Consider the following 20321-nt stretch of genomic DNA (forward strand, 5'->3'; position numbering starts at 1 on the left):
CGAGAGCATGTAAGTTGTTGTACTGACCTGTTTTGGCTCACACACCATCCACACAGTAGATCAGCCTCATCCAGACACTGCTCACAACTGTGGTTTTCTCCACACTGTACCGTTTGCACATAGCTCACCTGCTTAAACAAGCATCACAGTAATTTAGTTGTCTTCGTAAAATCTCTCTCTCTCTCTCTCACACACACACACACACACACACACACATACACGCACGCACACACACATTCTCTCTCTCTCTCTCTCTCTCTATATATATATATATATATATATATACACACATATATATAATCATTATCATCATAATTATGGACAAAGATGCTTTTTAAGAAAAAAAGGGAGGATGAGAGGCAAACATTTTTAAGAAACAGCAAACACAAATCCGTTGCATGTGAACACTGCTTATTTGATGACACAGTTTACCTCACCTCAGACTGAGTCAGAACGTAGAGGGGATCAGTGGAGGGGGCTGGCTGAAGCTGAAGTTGAAGGACTGGACCTCTGGGATCCACACTGAGCCTGTCCACTTCCATTCCTGTCTGCCTTTCTATAACCACCTGTAAATCAGTGTGTCGTGGGATGACGATGATGCTGATGACAATGATGACACTGCTGAGATTGTGACGATAAAGATGAAGATGACTACCCATGGCTTCAGAGGAAATTAAAACCCTTTCGCTATTCTCATGACTCCAAGTCACGAATACAGACATTGACGGACAGACAAAGGGTGGTTGATGAGTGGGTGGATTTTCCTTTCTTCACAGCAAGATCTTCAGAGCATTTAAAATCCGTCAAAAGCAATTTAGAAAATAAACAAGTATAACAAATAAACAGATGAATGAATGTTTGATAAACAAATAAATATAAACACATAAATGAAGAAAAAAAAAGGAAAATACATGAATAAATGAATCATCGTCATTCATACTTACATGGTGCGTAACGTGCAGTTCTAATAATGTTGAACAATACATAGTAGAAGCTGGAACAAGAGAGAAGTCAAATCGTAAGATAAAAACTGGTGAAAAAATAATCGGAAAGTGATGTTTTTGCGTCATCTATTCTATTCTAGTCATTCGGATGAGACGACCAATCGAGGTCAAATGCGCAGCATGCATTTAGCCCATATAAAAGAACCCACTGCAACAAAAGGGTTTTCCCTGACAAAAATATGTAGGAAAAATCCACTTTGGTAGGAAAACAAACACATTTGCAGGCACAAAAATGGGTGGCGCTCTCATTGTAGCGACGCTCTCTCTCAGGGGAGAGCAGCCCGAGTGTCGTGACAAAAATAGGAATACAACACAATACAATACAATACAACACAATACAATACAATACAATAAGCCTTCGCAGCAATCGATAAACAAATAGGCTTTTTCGACGGTATAATATTTGCGATACACAGCCCACCTTGATCACCTGTCCCGTAGCAGTGCCGACAAAGGCCAGCAGGCGGTGGTCAGTGCCTTGCACCGTCACAGCTGTTGCCCTCTGACCAGCCAACGCCCACAGGCTCCGGGCCACCACAGGTCTCTGGCCCTCTAGAGATGGGTAGGCCTCCTGATCTTGCCTTGGCATCCCGCACCTGTCCACGTCAGCTTCCTGTGAGAAGGGACGTACTTTCCATGAACAATTACAACACCACTTTTATCCACAATATCGTCGTCATTGCCAGAATGACTATCATCAGTCACATCATACAGTTAGTCACAAAGGGTACGTCATACACTCAGTCACAAAGGGTACATCATACAGTCAGTCACGAAGGGTACATCGTAAAGCCAATCACGAAGGGTACATCATACAGTCAGTCACGAAGGGTACATCATACAGTCAATCAGGAAAGGTACATCATACAGACACGTAGGAAGGGTACATCATACAGTGAAGAAGGGTACATTATACAGTTAATCAGGTAGGGTACATCATACAGTGAAGGAGGGTACATCATACAATCAGGAAGGGTACATCATACAGTCACAAATGGTACAACATACAGTTGCGAAGTGTCATATAGTCACGGCGGGTACACCATACAGTCGATCACGCGTGGTACATCATACAGTCACGAAGGGTACATCATACATACTATCATGAGGAGTACACCATACAGCCAGACATCATGCACTCACAAAAGTACATCATACTTTCAATGAACAGAGGTGTATAATACAGTCATTCACGAAGGGTATATCATACAGTTACAAAAGGTACAACATAGTGACGAATGGTTTATTATACAGTCAATCACAAAGTTTACATCATTAAGTCAATCACACGGGGTACATCATACAGTCATGACGAATACATCATGGGTACATCATACAGTCATGACGAATACATCATGAGTACATCGTACAGTCACAAAGGTACATTATGGTCAGTCTCGAAGGTACATCATACAAACACGAAAGGTACATCCTACAAACACGAAAGGTACATCATACAGTCAGTCACAAGTTACGAAGGGTACATCATACAGTCATATACAAAGGAAATATCATACAGTCAATCACAAAGAGTATATAACAGTCACAAATGGTACATCATACAGTCACGAAGGACACATCTTACAGTCAGTCATGAAGGCACGTCTTACAGTTACGAAGGCGTATTATATAGTCAGTCACAAAGGGTGCATCATACAGTTAGTCACGAAGGGTACATTATGTAATCAGTCACAATGGAAACATCATACAGTCTACTGCGAACTAACGAAGGGTACATCATACAGTAAGTAACGATGGGCACATCATACAGTAAGTAACGAAGGGTACATCATACAGTCACGAGGGGCCCATCATAAGTCAATCACAATAGGTACATTATCGTCACGAAGTGTACATCTTACAGTCAGTCACGATGGGTGTACCATACACCAAGTCACAATGGGTGCATCATACAGTCGCAAAAGTACATCTTACAATCTATCACGAAGAGTACATCACACAGTCTCTCGCAAAGGGTACGTCATAGTCAGCCACGAAGGAAACATCATACAGTCACCAAGGGTACATCATACAGTCAATCAGGATTTGTAAATCAATCATACAGTCAGACAGAAAAGGTACAACATACAGTCGGTCAGAATTTGTAAATCATACAGTCAGTCAGAAAAGGACATCATACAGTCAGTCACAAAAGCTACATCGTACAGTCAACCAGGAATGGTACATCATACAACCAATCAGAAACTGTACATCATACAGTCAGTCACAAAAGGTATCATACAGTCAGTGAAGAAGGGAACATGATAGTAAAAAAGGATACGCCATACGGTTAGTCATGAAGGGTACATCATACAGTGAATCAAGAGGGGTACATCATACAATCTATCACGAAGTGTGTCTAAAGGTTCTGGAATGGGCAAGTAAGTAAATAAATCAATGAAAAGAGGATCATTTTACTTATCTTATTTTTTGTTTTGTTTTGTTTAGTCTACCGCAGTCATCACATGTGATAAATCGATATCAGAACCATCAACAACGTGTTTCACATTCCCTGAAATGTTCCGTCTGTTGGGTTAATACAGCTGGCTGTTATAATGCAGAATAAAACATGATATAAACAATGGAATCTACTTCGCTCATATTGCATTTTCCTAATTTGACCATGATCACACAGCTGAGATTACACAATGCAGTAGCAGCATCTAATAAGCTTGTTGGAGACGGAGCGTCGAAGCCAAGACTTTCATCCACTAATGAGAAACATTTTCTCCAACCCAGCCTGAAAACTACTTGACATCAAAAGTGAAAATCAACAGGTAGTTAATCTTCAACGAAACAATCGCTTTATGGTAAACCGACGCCATTATTCTCTATATGAGATATGCTTTATGATGAACTGACGCCCTGATTCTCTTGTCTGAGATACGCTTTATGATGAACCGACGCATTGATTCTCTCTCTGAAACAGACTTTACGATGAACCAACATCTTGATTCTCTGTCTGAGATACGCTTTACAATGAACCGACGCTCTCATTCTCAGAGCCAGGTTTTATGATAAACCGACGCCTTCATGCTGTCTCGTCTGCGACATGTTTTACCACGAACCGACGCTTCGATTCACTGTCGAGGCAGAGGTACAAGCCTGGCACGGTCTAAGGTTTATGGTGGAAGGAAAGCAGGCTAAACAATCTATTGTGCAGTCGCAGAAAAATGGAATCATACGATTTAGGTAATTTCTCACACCTTAACGCAAACAATTGTGGTCCTGATGAAAGTGGAAGACCGACGTGATCAGAAAGACACGACTTGATACACAGGCAGCATTAAACTACCAAAGTGAAATTTCAATACCCACTTAGGCCTGTTTTATTAGTCCATAGATACACTTCAGGAATGATGTATGACGCAGTGTACAAGCATTATAACCATTCTAAAGCCCACCCACTCACTCTCGATCTTTCCATTGTCTCCTTATATGTCTATCCTTCTGTCTTTCTTTCACACACACACGCGCGCGCGCGCGCACACACACACACACACACACACACACACACACACACACACAAGCAGGCAGAAAAATAAAATAAAAGTAGTGATGCATTCTGGCGACGCCTCTTTACTTCTCACGGTTGAGCAGTCCGAATTTCTCACAGAAAAATCTGTTGTGACAACACAATTCAATGCAATGCAATACAATACAATACAGCAAGAACACACACACACACACACACACACACACACACACACAACCCGTGGTTAAAAAAGCGGACACGGAAAACTGTCGGCTGAGAATGGAAATAAAGCACAAACGAAACGTAACACTGAGTGGATCGCCAAAGTGAGTGATTTGGTCTGAAAGCCGTCATTTTGCAGAGGGAGTCATAACTGTGGCAGACAGTGGGGGTATCTTTACAGCTTTTTGTTTGATCTTCACTTTTTTGATCCCACACATTTGCACGGTCTGTTTGGCCATTCCTTCCATTGCAGTGAACAAATGTCGGCCTGTCTCCATCTTTAGTCTGCTTGCCTTGTCGGAGATGCTTTTTTCCCCTCTCTCTCTTCAGATCGGTCGGGAGGGTAGAATATATAATTATATCGTTGTTTTTTGGGGTGTTTTTTTTAATTTATTTTTTTTTTTTAGTTTTGTGGGAAGTTGTTTAAAGTAGAGGAAACATGTGAAGCTGGGAGATATGGCTGGATAGATGGTGTGAGAGAGAGAGAGAGGACAACACGGGAAAATGCACCCCAAAGGAGCCTCAGGTGAAGCGACATAAAGAACATGGCCCCTGTGAGGATCAGCTTCATCACAGGAGCTGTGTACGACCTTCTTCCCTCGAATACAAACTTGGTTTATATCGGGGAAAGCAGACCATCCTGCGTGCCCACTCTGCCATGGCAAACGAACAGTGGAACATTTCCTCAGATGATGCAAAGCGGCGATAAGCCAAGGAAGGTACACATGGAGGCACAACGAAGTGCTAAAAAAATTGCGCACGTTGTGAGCACTGTCAAAGGAACACCCACACCACCAGAAGCTCCATTAGAGTTCCTCTCTCTAGAAGGCAATAAAGTCTGGCCAGGAACAGCTGTAACATCCAGAGCATAGAAACATCGGTTGCTGGATGGTGCCAAAGAATGGGAATGCACAGTTGACCTACCAGAGTGGAAGAAACACCCAGAAATCATAAGCAAGAGCAGCATGAGACCTGACATAGTACTTCACTCCAAGGCAACGAAACAAAGCGATTCTGATTCAGCTCACTGTGCCATACGAAAGCAGAATGGAGGAAGTCCATATCCACAAGACCGAGAAGTATGCTAGTCTAGCCAGCAACCTGAGAGAATCAGGCTTCCAAGCCAAAGTCCTCCCAACAGAAATTGGTGCAAGAGGGTTTGTGAGCAAATCTGCCTACACCCTCATAAAACAGCTGTAGATTTCTGGCAGAGAGAGGACAAGGTCTCTCAAGGCAATGACAGAAGAAGCAGAAAAGAGTTCCAGCTTGATCTGGTCGAGGAGGAATGAAAGTAAACTTCATACGGATTAGATTTCCCTACCCAAACTAGGCGTACGATGGCTCAGTGGTCTGAGAGAAAGATGACTCATTCCTGAAGTGGCGACCACCCTGGTGGCGTGGGTTCGAACCTGGTGAGGGCCAGGAAAAAAAGGCGGCAATACAAGCGCATCCAGGATTCATGACCTGGGTGCGACCCGGCCCCATTAGAGTGTAAGGAGTTAAGGGCCGAAACACTTGACTGAAGACCTTGTATTGTCCAGCGTTTCCTGGAGTTTCTTATCGCATCACTGGCTCAAGTGGATTGAGATGGAAACATTTAGATTACTGATGGTGTAATGATGTACTAAACCACTTTCAGAGTCAAAGGAAATCACCTTAACTGGTGATTTATTTCAACATAGATCTTACCAAAACAAATAAACAGTGGAACCAAACAATGAGTTTGTTTAAGCTAGTTAATACACCCAACAGAGTTACACCCAACTCACAGATCACGAAATATACAACATACACATCCGTCCTTTAACTGTAGTGATCACTATCCACTTTGTGTTACACTGGGGAGGGAGGGAGGGGTTAAAGGGGGGGGGGGGGGGGGGGCAGGAGATAAATAAAATTCCCAAATCAGGAAAATTCTCAAATCAGGCCACAAGACCTATCGAAAATGACGTAAACAACTCTAAGCTTTTATCAGCATATTACAGGCCCCGACTGAGCAACTGAATACTGGACTGAGAAAAATATATATACAATAAACATGTTCCACTAAACATTACAGAGTTAAACCTTCCAACCTATTTTTTCCAACTTTTTTTTAAGGGTCCTCCATCCTCCTATTTTTTTTTTCCTTTGTTTCTTCTTCTTCTTTTTTCTTTTCTTTTCTTTTTTCATTTTTTTTAACTGTGTGAAAAATACAAAACATAAAAAACAAAAACAAAGCAACATATCAGACGTACAACATTAGTCAAAATTATCTTTGTGTTTTTCTTCAGATTGGCAATTTTCAATTCTTTCAATATTTGATGAGTGTTTACCAATGTCTGCTGTATGTTGCTTTGGGCACTGTGTTCCTTGCTTTCACTTCACTCTGTGTGTGTGTGTGTGTGTGTGTGTGAATGCGCGCAAGCGAATGCACTTGTACATTGCTCACAATGAAAGCATAGGGAAATATTTTGGTTTAATATGTTTTTTTTTCAAAAAATAATACGAAGTGACTGTAAAATCTTTGTTTTTAGCGCAATACTAATAGACATTTTACCTATCTTTATTGTTAATGATTGTTAACTCTTGAGGCAACAGATTATTTTGAAATCCAAATAAAACATCTTTAACACAAAACTTGATAGCAACACCAATTTTACAATGAAGAGAAAATGTTCAATATGTTGTCAAAATATCTTTACTGGAGGACAGAAATAGAAGAAATGTTCAAGAAAGTCAATTTCATCAGTACAATGATCACATTTGTTGGTATCTGTTATTTTCATTTTCTGAAGAATTGTGTTTGAGGGATAAATGCTGTGGTTGATTTTCCATTGTAGTTCATGTAATCTAACTTCCTTTGTCGCTTTTCTTGACAAAAACCATCATTAAACACAAAATCTAATTATCTCTTCCATAATTCAGCAGCATGTGTAATTAATGTTCTGTCTGTTGCACGATTTGACAACAATTTTTTATTTTCTTTTGGTTTTGCGTGGCAAGTGCTTGCATCGCATGAATTGGTTTGGACAGGTTTGTGAACAGGTGTATGTTGCTGTATCCCATCGAACCATATTTGGGGTATTGCATAATACGTGAACATAGTGTTTGCCCTTTCTGTATCCAGTAACCTGCTTAAGTAGGGTAAGTAGTCTGTTTCTATGTAAATTTATAATATCTTTTTTATACTCAATACCCATTATCGAAAGTAATGTGGTTTACCATTATACTTTATTAATCATTGTGGAATAACATTTGGTCTATGAAATTTTCGTAACTGACATCTTTCATTTGGTTTCTGTTTATCAGGATAAGTGGTGAAAACATCGTTCCAGAAACCGTTCTCTATTTCTCTCATTTCTTTCAATTGCTTTGATCGACAGTTTAACCCCCCCCCCCTCCCCACCCCCCAAAAAAATCCTTTTCGACTAGCTATCTTATGCAAATGCCATCTGGGTATAAGGCTCCAATTCCCATTTGTTGCATGAAATAATTTCATTGCAGATTTCAATATTTCTGAAATCCTATTATATTAACCATTTTAACGCCTCCTTTCTCATACTCAGCCCCCGTTATTTTACGTTTCACCTTTTCAAAAGCTCTTCTATTGGAGAATTGTCTTTGACAATTGTTATATAAATTTATTTGGCAAATACGACGAACAGTTAAGATCTAACTCTATCCCATCCCACCCACCACCCCCTCGATCATGCCCAGCTCCCGGGATCAGAGAACTGGACACTGCAGGGGTTGCCTTAGTGAACCTCTTAACTACCAGTCTTGACCCAGCCCCACGTAGGGGTAGCCGATTGACACATATGGGCCAATGCGTGCCGCCTGTCGAGGAGAGGTACGAGCCAAAGGGACGTGTTGAGACATTGAAGTACCTCCCGGGGGAAGATCTCTGTGTTATTGATGACGACAGGTAGTGGTGGAGCACTGGCAGTTCCGGACGAAGGCTACAACATGGCCTCAGTCTTACCAAGATTGATTGTAAGTCCAAAGCATTGACAGGCCCTTGCAAAGCGATCTGTGATGCACTGGATGTCTTCATGGGCGTGCGCGACTAGTGGAGTCACCAGCGAAGAGGAACTCTCTAAGAAGGGCCTCAAATACTTTAGTCTTAGCCTGAAGTCGTTGAAGGTTAAAGGGTCTGCCATCTGAACGAAATTGGATGTATACCCCCTTGTCACAGTCCCGGAATGTATCAATCAGCATTACAGAACGGAAAAGAGGAAGGGCTAAAACGCATCCCTGCTTCACTCCATGTTTCACTGGGAATGGATCAGAAGTGTTTGCGTTTTCTTGCTCCCTCGCCTACATGCCATCATGGAGTGAAACGATCAGTGAGATGAGCTTTTCCTGGCAACCAAAACATGTGAAGGGTCTTCCACAAGCTGGCCTAATTAACGGTGTCAAAGGCCTTGGTGAGATCAATAAACACCATGTGGAGCTCTTGATTCTGCTCTCGACAATGCTTCTGTAGTTAGCGAACAGAAAACACCATGTCGGTTGTGCCCCTGCCTGCGTGAAACCCGCACTGTGATTCAGGGATGATGGAGTCTGCTATGTGGGTTATCAGTCTGTTCAAGATTGTCCTGACAAGAGTCTTTCCTGCAATACCCACGATGATTGTCACAGGATGCTTTATCGCCCTTTCTCTTGTAGATGTGGACAATGGAGGCGTCTTTCTTTATCCAGTAAAAAGCAATCGTTAACATATGTTCTGTATTTGGTATCATAAAGCTTCGGAGGAAGGGGAAAAAAGGGGTGGGTGGGGGCATGGGGGTGGGGTAGGGGAATAGATAGTCCAAGAAAATTAGGCCAATTACATAGGACGACCCGGAAAAAAATCAAATAGTTTTCATACTTTGCACGCATATAGTTCCATTACTGTCAATTACTCTGTGAAAATACCACAAAAATCCATTCCCAGCAACACTGCCAAATCAATTTGTCCAACATACCGTTTGGACAGTTCAGCGTAAGACCCAGTACCAGGTGGATTGCTGAGGAAGACTACACGGGTACTCATGGGAATGAAAAAAAGAAATACAATGAATTGCTAAAAATACATTGATTTTCCAATATCCTTTTTTCTCACAGCTTACAAAGTAACATCGTCATGTATTGCTAACAGACTAAAAGTTGTTTCACCATTGTTTATTCACACTAACCAAAAGGGTTTTACGAAGATATACAGAGGAAAAAGCCCACGCTATATGACATTTTGCTGCATAATAATGAAAGGAAAATGCCGGATCTCTTGGTAGATTTTGCGAAGGTATTTGACATTATTTCATGGAAATTTATTTTCAAAAGCTTTGATTAAACCATAATTTTGACCAAGAAATAAATCAATAAAAGCTTTCAATGCAGACACATCCACATGCATTGCCGTTAATTACATGTATTTGTCATTGCTCGGTATTAATCACGGTGTAAGACAAGGTAACCCACTGTCTCATTTCTTGCGTTCAGAGATATCAGATATGTTGCATGAAAAATGAGAAAAATAAAAGGTATCAATATCAATGAAGAAGACAGGTCAGCACAGTTTGCTGATGATACAGCTCTGTACCTAGGTGGAGGTAAATAATCCTTTGTTTAAGCTGTTAGAATTGTTACTGGGTTTTTTTTGTTGTTTTTTTGTTGTTGTTTGTTTGTTGTTTGTTTTTGTTTTTTTTTGGGGGGGTTGTTTTTGGTTTTTGGGGGTTTTTTTTGTTTTTGTTTTTGTTGGGGTTTTTTTCTGTTTTTTTTGTGGACACGTCTGGCATGAAAGTAAATCATCACAAAACTCAAGCACCCTGGATTATGATACACTACCTGTGTAAAAATATTTTGTTCGGACCCAGGCAATTTTGGATACGTTGGAATTGGTTAGCAATAGGTACATATAGAATTCTACATTCAGTCTATGATGGTTAAATATCAGAAATAAAGAAAATGTTAAATATTTGGAGTGAGTGTCAGCTTAGTAATACTGGGTAAAAAAAAAATCACTGTCTTAAAAACTCCAAGTCAATATACTTCATTGATGTCCCAGACACGATGCACTGATGCTTTTTTTCGAAATAATTTGACTGTAAGTTCAGATTATTGTTTACACAAGTGAGTCAAAAATGCTAAAAACAAACGCAATAAAGTTCCATGTTGCTGGGCAAAGATTTTGGCGGATTTTTCACAGGATCAGGTTTGGGTTCTGTTCTGTTTGTGTACAAAGTATAAAAACTATTTGAATGACTTCCACCCCAATCTCTAATTGCACTGTACTAAGATTCGAACCAACCATTATCGGGTCGACAGCAACATGTTGCCATTTTCTCCAAGACTGCGGATTCCGTGTTTGATAAGCTTACAGAAGCTACAACCCGGATACTCCTGAAACAACATTGGCTTTTGGAGACCACATAATCCAGCAGGAAGCAGTTCAGAATGACTCGGGCCATGATCTTCCCTGCTATGCACCACAGTAAACTGCCTCTGTGGTTGTCACACGATGCTCTTTCCCCCTTGTTCCAGAACTGCTGCATTAGCTTGGTAAGTTTGACAGCAAAGGCTTCTCCCATTTTGAAGATCTCTGGAGGTATTCCATCAGGACTTGGCGCTTTTCCCACCTTGAGCTGCTTTATGGCCTGGGTTGTTTTTTTTTCCAGTGTCAGGAGTTCGTCGAGCGAAGCTCTGTGGTATGCCCTGGATGAACTACTCAGGTCAGTCCGAGTTCTGCAAAGCAGCTGCTAGGAAAATACTTGTGACGCATTCTCTACCATGGTCCCCAAAAGAAAATCACCGAATGTAGTTTTGGTTCGGGGGACATTAATACCCAACGCCTTGGAGGGGCGGGGGAAGGGTATCGACAGGGGTGCATACATACTGCAGACGGGTGGGAGATTTGTGAAAGCAATAAGGTGTAAAAGTGCCCATCCATCCATGACTGAAATGGGAAAGAGGGCTTGGAACTTTTTTTCCTATCAGTGATAGTATCTTCACCAAGCCAGACTGGTGAGCAGAACTGAAACCGCAGAAAAGTGTGCAAAAAGGGCTGAAGAGTTCGGGAAGTGGTGTTTGAAAGAGAGAAGGGGAGAGCGGGAAGTTGAGGGAGAAAGCATATGGGGAAGAGACAGAGGGAATGAAGAAGAAAGGAAGTTCGATGGAGAGACAAAGAAGGAAAGTGGGTTAGAAAACTGAATTTCAATCATTCAATTGCTATTTTCGATATGTTAACTTCTACTAGTTTCTAGTTTATAAGACCGTATGGCTGTGTTTGGAGTGGCAGTCTTCATCTGTCTGCGGGCAGGGACGGTTTGGTCTGTGGGGTGTGCTCAGCAGCTGGAGGGTGGTGTCTTTTGCTGGTTGGCTCTGCAGTCATGAAATACTGGCTGGTACACCCATGGGGATACTTCTTTTAAGGCTGTCGCGAGTTGCATCCTGTGGTCTCTTTTGCCTCTGTTCGGGAGCAGTTATGTCCCTTGAATTCTTAATGGCGTGTCCTGTGCGTGCCTGCACCCATCGCGAACACAGCGCAGGCCTCCAAGGGTGGTGCAGGATTGTTCCAAGGGCGGGTGGAGAAAGTGCTTCTCTGGGTCCTCCCCAGCACCTACGGGTCTTTCTCTCTCTTCTCCTTGCTAATCTACATCAAGTGTATACGTCACATGAAATGGTGGGGGGAAATCACCCACACACACATAAACACACAATATCCACACATACACATACGCAAGAGTGAGAGCACACACACACACACACATACACACACACACACACTCACACAAATATATATATATATATATATATATATATATATATATATATATATATATTCGGCAAAGAGAGGCAGATGCTGCACATACAAACACGTACACGCGCTCGCACAGAGAGAGAAAGAGAGAGAGAGAAAGAGAGAGAGAGAGAGAGAGCACAAATATCAATGTTGAACCTACCGATTTCGTACACGTTCTCACGTCTTCATAGTGTCGAGGGCCAACTCGACCAGATCCAGCATAGCAATCCCGGACTGTGCGGTTGAACTCATGGCCCAACACAGCCATATCAAGCACACACAGAAGTGAAGAAGTCTCCGTCGTCTGTTCCCATGCTTCACTTGAGTCTCCAAAAAATGCGAACACCTGTTGAGTGGACTCGGATACGTCCGCAGCTTGAAGGACGTGGTAAGTCTTCAAGGAGTCCTCACACTGCAGTGGGATCTCCACGTAAGACCAGAAGTACCTATCCTGTGTGCACACGCGAGAGATTCTAGTGACTAGTTTTTCAGAAGCAATGTTCTCCTTCTGTATAGTCATGAAATATGCAAACTCTCCGTGAATGAATCCTTGAATGTATCGCACGGGAAACGAGGTTCTGAGATGGTCTTTGATGAATTTTTGAGTGCCGCCGTCTCTGTCCCAGAATGTGAGGCTGAGGTCGGTAAGATCCCTACTGCTGACACTGGGAAGGAGGTTCCTGTGAGAGTTGTCAAGACCGCTGTACTCTGCTCCGGTGTATAAAGCCTGTGGTCCCATTAGGCTGGGTCCGACGAACATCACACAGCTAGCAAAGTTCTCGCTAGGCACTATGGGTTTGTGGAAGACACTGACTACCTCGGTGATATTGGTGGCAGCCACCTTTCGACACGATCCTTGGTGAAGCGTGGAGCAGACAAGGACGGTTTTGTCGCTGTAGTCGATCACAAGACCTTTGGTCCTTCCTTCTCGGAGATGACTGGTTTCAGAACAGGGTGAGGAGGGTGGGGGACAATCGGGGTTGTCCTCTTCAGGCCACGCAGTTACACTCTGCAGTAACGTCAGGTCTGAACTCAGCCTGTGAAGCCTATTAGTGGCCCCTACGTATATGTCCCCAGTGACGCTGTGGACCACTAACTGCTGTAGAGGGTGGTGCACCGGGGCTGTGAAGGTCCTCAGAATGGTCATGCACTGGATGTGCGTTGTGGTGAAAAGCACGTGTGCTATGACAAGCTGCCATACTGACTGACTGACTGAGGTCTGTGGAGAGGTCATGATTGGTCCCTGTGCTCCAGTCTCGATGGTCGGATGCGGCGTGTCACTTTGTCATTGATTGGTCCACCTGAAACATATGAGAAAATCAGTCCCATTTAAGAATCTTCAATGGAAATTTTATCATCATGAATCTTTTTGTCATCGAGGAGGAGGAATTTTCTTTGACACATGCTGGTGATTGTAGACATTTTGTTTAATTTTCACATGTGAACGTTATCATTTGAAAGGTGGAAGAAGAGATGATAGCCAGACTGTGCTGAGTGGTAACTTGGATAAGACATTTTACTTGAATACTATGGTTGCACAGACAGCATAAGAAAAGACACGCCGACCATCAGAAACTGAAATATATTTACGCATGATTGTATTTTGTATTGTATTTCTCTTTTTGTCACAACAGCTTTCTGTGTGTGAAATTCACAACAGCGCCACCACCACCACCCCCACCCACCACCCCTTTTTTTTCTTTTTTTTTTTACTGCGTGCAGTTTTATTTGTTTTTCCTATCGAGGTGGATTTTTCTACAGAATTTTCCCAGGAACAACCCTTTTGTTGCCGTGGGTTCTTTTACGTGCGCTAAGTGCACGCTGCAGACGGGACCTCAATTTATCGTCTCGTCCGAATGACTAGCGTCCAGACCACCACTCAAGGTCTAGTGGAGGGGGACAAAATATCGGCGGTTGAGCCGTGATTCGAACCAGCGCGCTCAGACTCTCGCTTTCTAGACGGACGCGTTACCTCTACGCCATCACTCCACTTGATCCATGCGATTCATAATTATTGTTTCAGTTTCGCGAATGGAAACGACCCATAGCACAACCATGAAATATCAATATGATGTCAGTTGGTGGCAAAGCATTTATGATTATTTTTTTGTATAATTCGGTGTAATTATTGTGTTTCCTTAAAATGATAGAAACGACCCATGTCACAATCTTAAATATGATTACAGTTGGTGGCAACGCATTGTGTGAAATAATGTGTTGTAGAAATTGGTTTGCTTATCGATGTACACGTATTGTTGGTGATGTGTATTAGGAATGATAATCATTATTTTTCGTGTTTTAGTGTGGTGTTGGTTACTTGTAACATATTTCTTTTCATCGTTATTATCATCACCGCCATCGTCGTCATCACTATTATCAAAAGCCTGGATAAGCGCGTTGGGTTACGGCGCAGGTTAAGCATATGCCTAGTAGATGTGGTATAGCGTATATAGACTTGTTCGTACGCAGTGATGCCTTCTTGAGCAACTGAACGCAACTGAAATTATCATAGAAGTGGTAACAACAATACTGATGCTATGAATTAATTATTATGATAGGTCAGAGAAAAATTCTAACTCCGCTGTGTATGGGGATTAACTGGATTGGAATTCCCAGCTGTGTATGTGTTGGCGAATACAACATTCTGTTTTACATAAATGTGATTTTGTTGTACAGTTACGGAGCAAACCTTGGGCCTTGGGCAATAATATAGTTTTTTTTGTTTTTTGTTTTATGAAAGTACTTTGAGCTAAAAAAGGACACAATTTTGATTTCATTATATACGCTATGACCCAAGTGTTCAAAGTGCGATTGTCACTGTATGTGTGGCTATGTGAAGACCTTATCAATTTTATGATAACACGAGGGAATTGTAAGTTTATAAATGCTACTTTTTGCTGTTACATTCACTGGGATATCAATTATGTAGTTGGTACCTATTGCAAAATATCAGAGCTCATGGAAATACTGATTTTGTCAGTAAAGAAGGTAATATTGTAACCATTAACCACTGGAATGCAATGGACTTGTTTAGTGTACATGATGTGACATATGCGCACGTGTACATTTGTTATTCTGAGTGAATCCTACAAACTGAAACACTATTCTTATCAACAGTTATATCTGTGTCAGGGGTACTTTTTGTTGTTTTTTCTTTCCTTCGTATTCAGTTGCTTTTCATCTTTTTTCAAGAAAAAAGTCACTCTACGGGATGAGGGTCAATTACATACAAATGAAAAGTGTATAATTGGGAAAATGTGATAATACAAGAAAACCATCGTGATAAATCATCATATATAACAGTCCATCTATGCAACTGTTTATATCCGAGTTACGAAAAACGTAATATATTCTTATAACCAGAGTAGAGACAATCATTCTAAATTTATGAATCGCAGAGCAATGACCTATGTGGTGGTGTCTAGTTGTTTTGAAAATTGGAGTATTTTAAGTTTATCCTATCTATGTACTCTTCAGTTCTGTATCGGTGTTTTAGTTTATTTATAAAGCCTTGCAAAGCTGGGCTGCTTTTGTTCAGTTTTCATTGGCACAAATACTGTATTAGTACAAATACTGATCGGGCCATATGAAGATCTGCTGACACCAGCTAAGAAAATACGTTGGTACGATCATGTAAGGAGGGGAAGGGAAAAAAACAAGACTAAAACAGACTGACAATATTGCAGAATGGATGGGAAAACAATTTGCAGAGACCGATGATTTGACACACAAACGACAGACCTGGGGAAATCTGGTGAAGAGTTAGTTCTTCCGTAGGGCGCTGGGGCGCCCCAGTGACTCTTCACAGATATGAGGGACAAGAAGAAGAAGAATACACGAAAAGACACAACATACATTTTAATACAAAAATTCGAAAATCTTACGGAGAATGAGTATCGACCAAAAATGTTTTGGCTGAAACAGAAACACGTATCCAAGAGCAAACAATCAACAACGAACCAAAATATGCTCAACACTTGCAAGCACTGACGCACATCCACTCATACATTCACATGCACATACATCGACGTAAATTTATCTTCACGCTCTTCACCTAATCCATTGTAGCTTACCAAACGACCATCTAGCAACTGATCAAATCTCGCAGACTTTAATCCCTTATTCCACACTCCTATCCACCGGTAACCGAAGGGGAAACTAGATATTGGTACTCTTTTTGCGAAAATCGCTAACTTCTGAAATAAATTTTGCGAAGGACATAATTGCTTCAACACGTTCAGTTGAGAGTATTGCAGTAAGATCTCTTCTTTGTGCGGCTGGTTCACAAAATAATTTGTATCCTCTGCGAATGTCTGCATACGGTGGGTGATCAACAACAAAAAAGTATTTCGTCCTCAATATTGTTTGTCCCTGCACACATTGAACGACTGTTATCGTTGGTTGTTTCAAACAATTTTCTGTTAGCATTTAAGCCATGGGTTCTAGATCTGAATCTAGCAAGGCTGTATCTGTGCCATTTATGTGTAACAATTAACAGATATTTCTCTACCTCCAATGCACTTTTTAATAAAAAGGAACCAGTCATATTTGTCATTTCCGTCTATGCCAGCATGTCAGTTTTGTCTGTAAGGACAGATTAAACGTTCTTTAAATTCAGAAATAAACTGTGCTCCACTGCCTACTTCTTGACCGAGCCAAAAACTATACCAAAACCATTTTCCGTCCGGACTTACTTTCTTCACCAGAGACCCAGTTACATCTGCCTGTTTCATGCTGCAGTACTAACATTTCGTATGCCTGTCCAGCTAATCTGGTCATGGGTATTTAAATTCGTAAGTCTTTACCAGTATTTGGCGGATTTAACGTAAGTTCTTATGTACAAAGGATAACGACCTGTTTCTCCGTAAGTAATCTTATTAGAAGTTTATAATGGAACGTTCGTGAGTTTTATTGACTCATTTGTGTAAACAATGTGTGTCTGTTTTATAACCCGGTGTTCGGTTCTGTGTGTGTGTGTGTCTGTGTCTGTGTGTCTGTCTGTCAGTTTGTTTATATGTATGTCTGTGTGTCCGTGGTAAAATTTAACACTGCCATTTTCTCTAGAAATTCATTGTCCGTCAATACGAACTTTGGCTTAAAAACAGAGGAAAAAAAATCTTCACAGTCATACCAAAGATAGTTTGTAAGTCTCCCGAATTAAGCCGTGATTCTCGTATCATTGTCGGTTTATTTCGTTGAGTCCATTATTCCGAAAACACCGGAAAACCATATATCCCAGATGCAGTGGCGTTGGCGATGCTTAGTAAACAGACGGGGTGACTTCGTTTTTCTTGTTCGCAATTAAATGGAAAGAAATACAAATTCTGGACAGAACACATACAGACTACATCATCGACGTGTTTACTGCATATGAATCTTTTTAGGTGGGTACTCAACTATCTAGAATGAACATAAAAGAGAAATTGAATCGACCGTGTCGTACTTTCCCGGCAAGTGTAACTAAACACGTACGTCTATCTAGATCCAGAGAAAACGGCTAAATGTTGCACTGTGATTGCGGCGATGGTAACGTCTCCTTTACCACGGACTTTTATTAAAGAGTTCTTAAATGCCCGAGATATACCAAAATAACATGATTTAAACAGCGTTATGACTTCGAATACCGAACAATCGATATATCGCCCCTTAAAAGGCAGGCTTATTAAATCTTCATTTTGAACGCCATTCATGGATTCGCAATAGTGCAGTGACTAAGACAATTTCTTCCCACCCGAACATGCCATGTTCGAATCTGCGCTCAGGCCTTTTTTCTTTCTTTCTTTTTTAACCCGAAGCTTTATGATAACAAATACAGAACACATCTTAACGACTAATTTTTTACTTTTTTATTTTATTTATTTTATTTTTAAAAATAAATGTATCCCAAGTAAGTCTTGAAGGCCTTGCCTCTCTTGTTGCATATGTATGAAATTTTTCCATAACATATTGTCTAACAACACCCAAGTTCCTGCTGTATAGGTTCACATGGGTTCGATTTGGGTATCAGTTTCCAGAACTGTTTCAGTTTCAGTTTCAGTAGCTCAAGGAGGCGTCACTGCGTTCGGACAAATCCATATACGCTACACCACATCTGCCAAGCAGATGCCTGACCAGCAACGTAACCCAACGCGCTTAGTCAGGCCTTGAGGGAGAGAGAGAAAAAAAAAGGTGAATAAATGATAGATAAGCTTACACAAATAAATAAATAAATAATAAATAATAACTATAATGTAAAAAAAAAACAAAAAAAAAAAAAAAAAAAAAAAAAGCAAATAGATGTAAAACATGAAGACACACATTCACATATACACCCACACATGCATAACAGATATGCACCGAACATGCAGTTTCACAGATATGAAAGCACAGTCAAATACATATAAACGTACATGAGCTCCAACACACACACACACACCACACACATTACCCTGCACCTCCTCTACCCCCCTCCTCCACACACTCATTTCTAGTCTACGTAACACAGCTTCCACGGCACACACACACACACACACATACACACACAGATGAACACTTACTTGTACAAGCGCACACACACATATGCCCATATCTCCACGCACATATGTACAAAGATATATATATATATATATATATATATATATATATATATATATATACGTTCCAATATCCTGTTGCTCCCACAGTGTAGGCATGCATACACTCACATACCTCATCCTCTACCCCACCTCCCCCCGCACCCCCACCTCCCCCTCACACACACTCACACACACACGCACGCACGCACGCACGTGCACAGAACTCTACTGACACCTGTGTACACTTACACTCTCCCGCATGCACAAACGCACTCAAAAATACAGACCCACACATGCACACAAACATACACACACGCACAGAGGCTGCCACTGATTGGCCGCAAGAGGGATGGGAAAAGATCTCTGATGCCAAGAACGTGGCGTCTAGTGTGTTGCTCAGTCTATTGTATTTGGAAAAGCCCACAGAGACTATGTTCCGTTTTGAAGAAATTTGTGCAATGCTGGTTTGGAAATGATGCCGATATTTGTTTGATTAGCAAAGCATCGTGCTCTACCTTTCATGTTAGACTTACGGCCACTCCCTCTCTCTGCTTTTATTTCTTTGAGGCGATCGATGGTGTGATGGCCTTGTACCTGTTCTTTTTTATATTCTTTGACTTTTCTGAGGATTTCCGATTTTCCTAGATGTAGGCCGCTCGTTGGTGTTGCGTTACCAGCAAGTCTGTCAGCTCGCTCATTTCCCTTAACACCTGCATGTCCCGGGCAGTATGACCATGTGAGTTTTTTAATCTGAAAGTTTCGCATTGCCTTATGCCACTCTGGGCTTCCCATTCCGTTTTCAATTTTCTGTATGAGGTTCATTGAGTCGGTTAGAATCATGGCATGTTGGTTTCCGGGCGTATGGATGGACGATAGCCACTGGAGGGCATGTGTCACAGCTTCAACTTCCATCGTTAGGCTGGAGGTTGTGACTTTGTAGGCAGCATTCTCTTCCCTAACTGTTTTTCCATTTTGTTTCGCAGTGAATCCCCAACCGGACTGGTCTTTGGTGACTGAGCCATCTGTGTATATGATGATGTCCTCTTCTTTACTGTTTTCTTCTATGAGTAGTTTCACTTCCGCATCAGTTTTGCCCTCTGGCCATTCCCAACAATGTCTTCATAGAGTGGGTGAAATGGCTGTGTTGAATAGATGGTTGAGGTTTTCGGGGTTTTTCTCCCATTCTTTTGTTTCTTTCAGGTCTTGTAGTCGGCATACTAGCTGGATTGTGTCTTCTGTTTGCCCCATCCATGATCTTCCTCGTCCTAGGCGGCTGCCTTTTGGTTCTTTGACTGCGTCATGCA

At 41.5% G+C, this 20321-nt stretch overlaps 1 protein-coding gene across 6 annotated transcripts in view; it reads right to left on the bottom strand.

Moving 5' to 3' along the window:
• Positions 1-20321, bottom strand: part of LOC143284775 (hepatocyte growth factor receptor-like) — a 231207-nt gene that overhangs the window by 163453 nt on the left and 47433 nt on the right. For 5 of the 6 annotated variants that reach the window (XM_076591766.1, XM_076591762.1, XM_076591764.1 and 2 more), the window contains 4 exons: positions 12624-13764; positions 1426-1617; positions 433-566; positions 28-123 (listed from right to left, as the gene is read on the bottom strand). In XM_076591766.1, coding sequence (XP_076447881.1) covers positions 28-123; positions 433-566; positions 1426-1617; positions 12624-13697 — 1496 coding nt within the window. In that variant the 5' untranslated portion in view covers positions 13698-13764. The remainder of the gene's footprint in view (positions 1-27; positions 124-432; positions 567-1425; positions 1618-12623; positions 13765-20321) is intronic. The other variant, XM_076591767.1, reaches the window with a different exon arrangement.

Source organism: Babylonia areolata, chromosome 8 (assembly GCF_041734735.1).
Source record: "Babylonia areolata isolate BAREFJ2019XMU chromosome 8, ASM4173473v1, whole genome shotgun sequence".
NCBI lineage: Eukaryota > Metazoa > Mollusca > Gastropoda > Neogastropoda > Buccinidae > Babylonia > Babylonia areolata.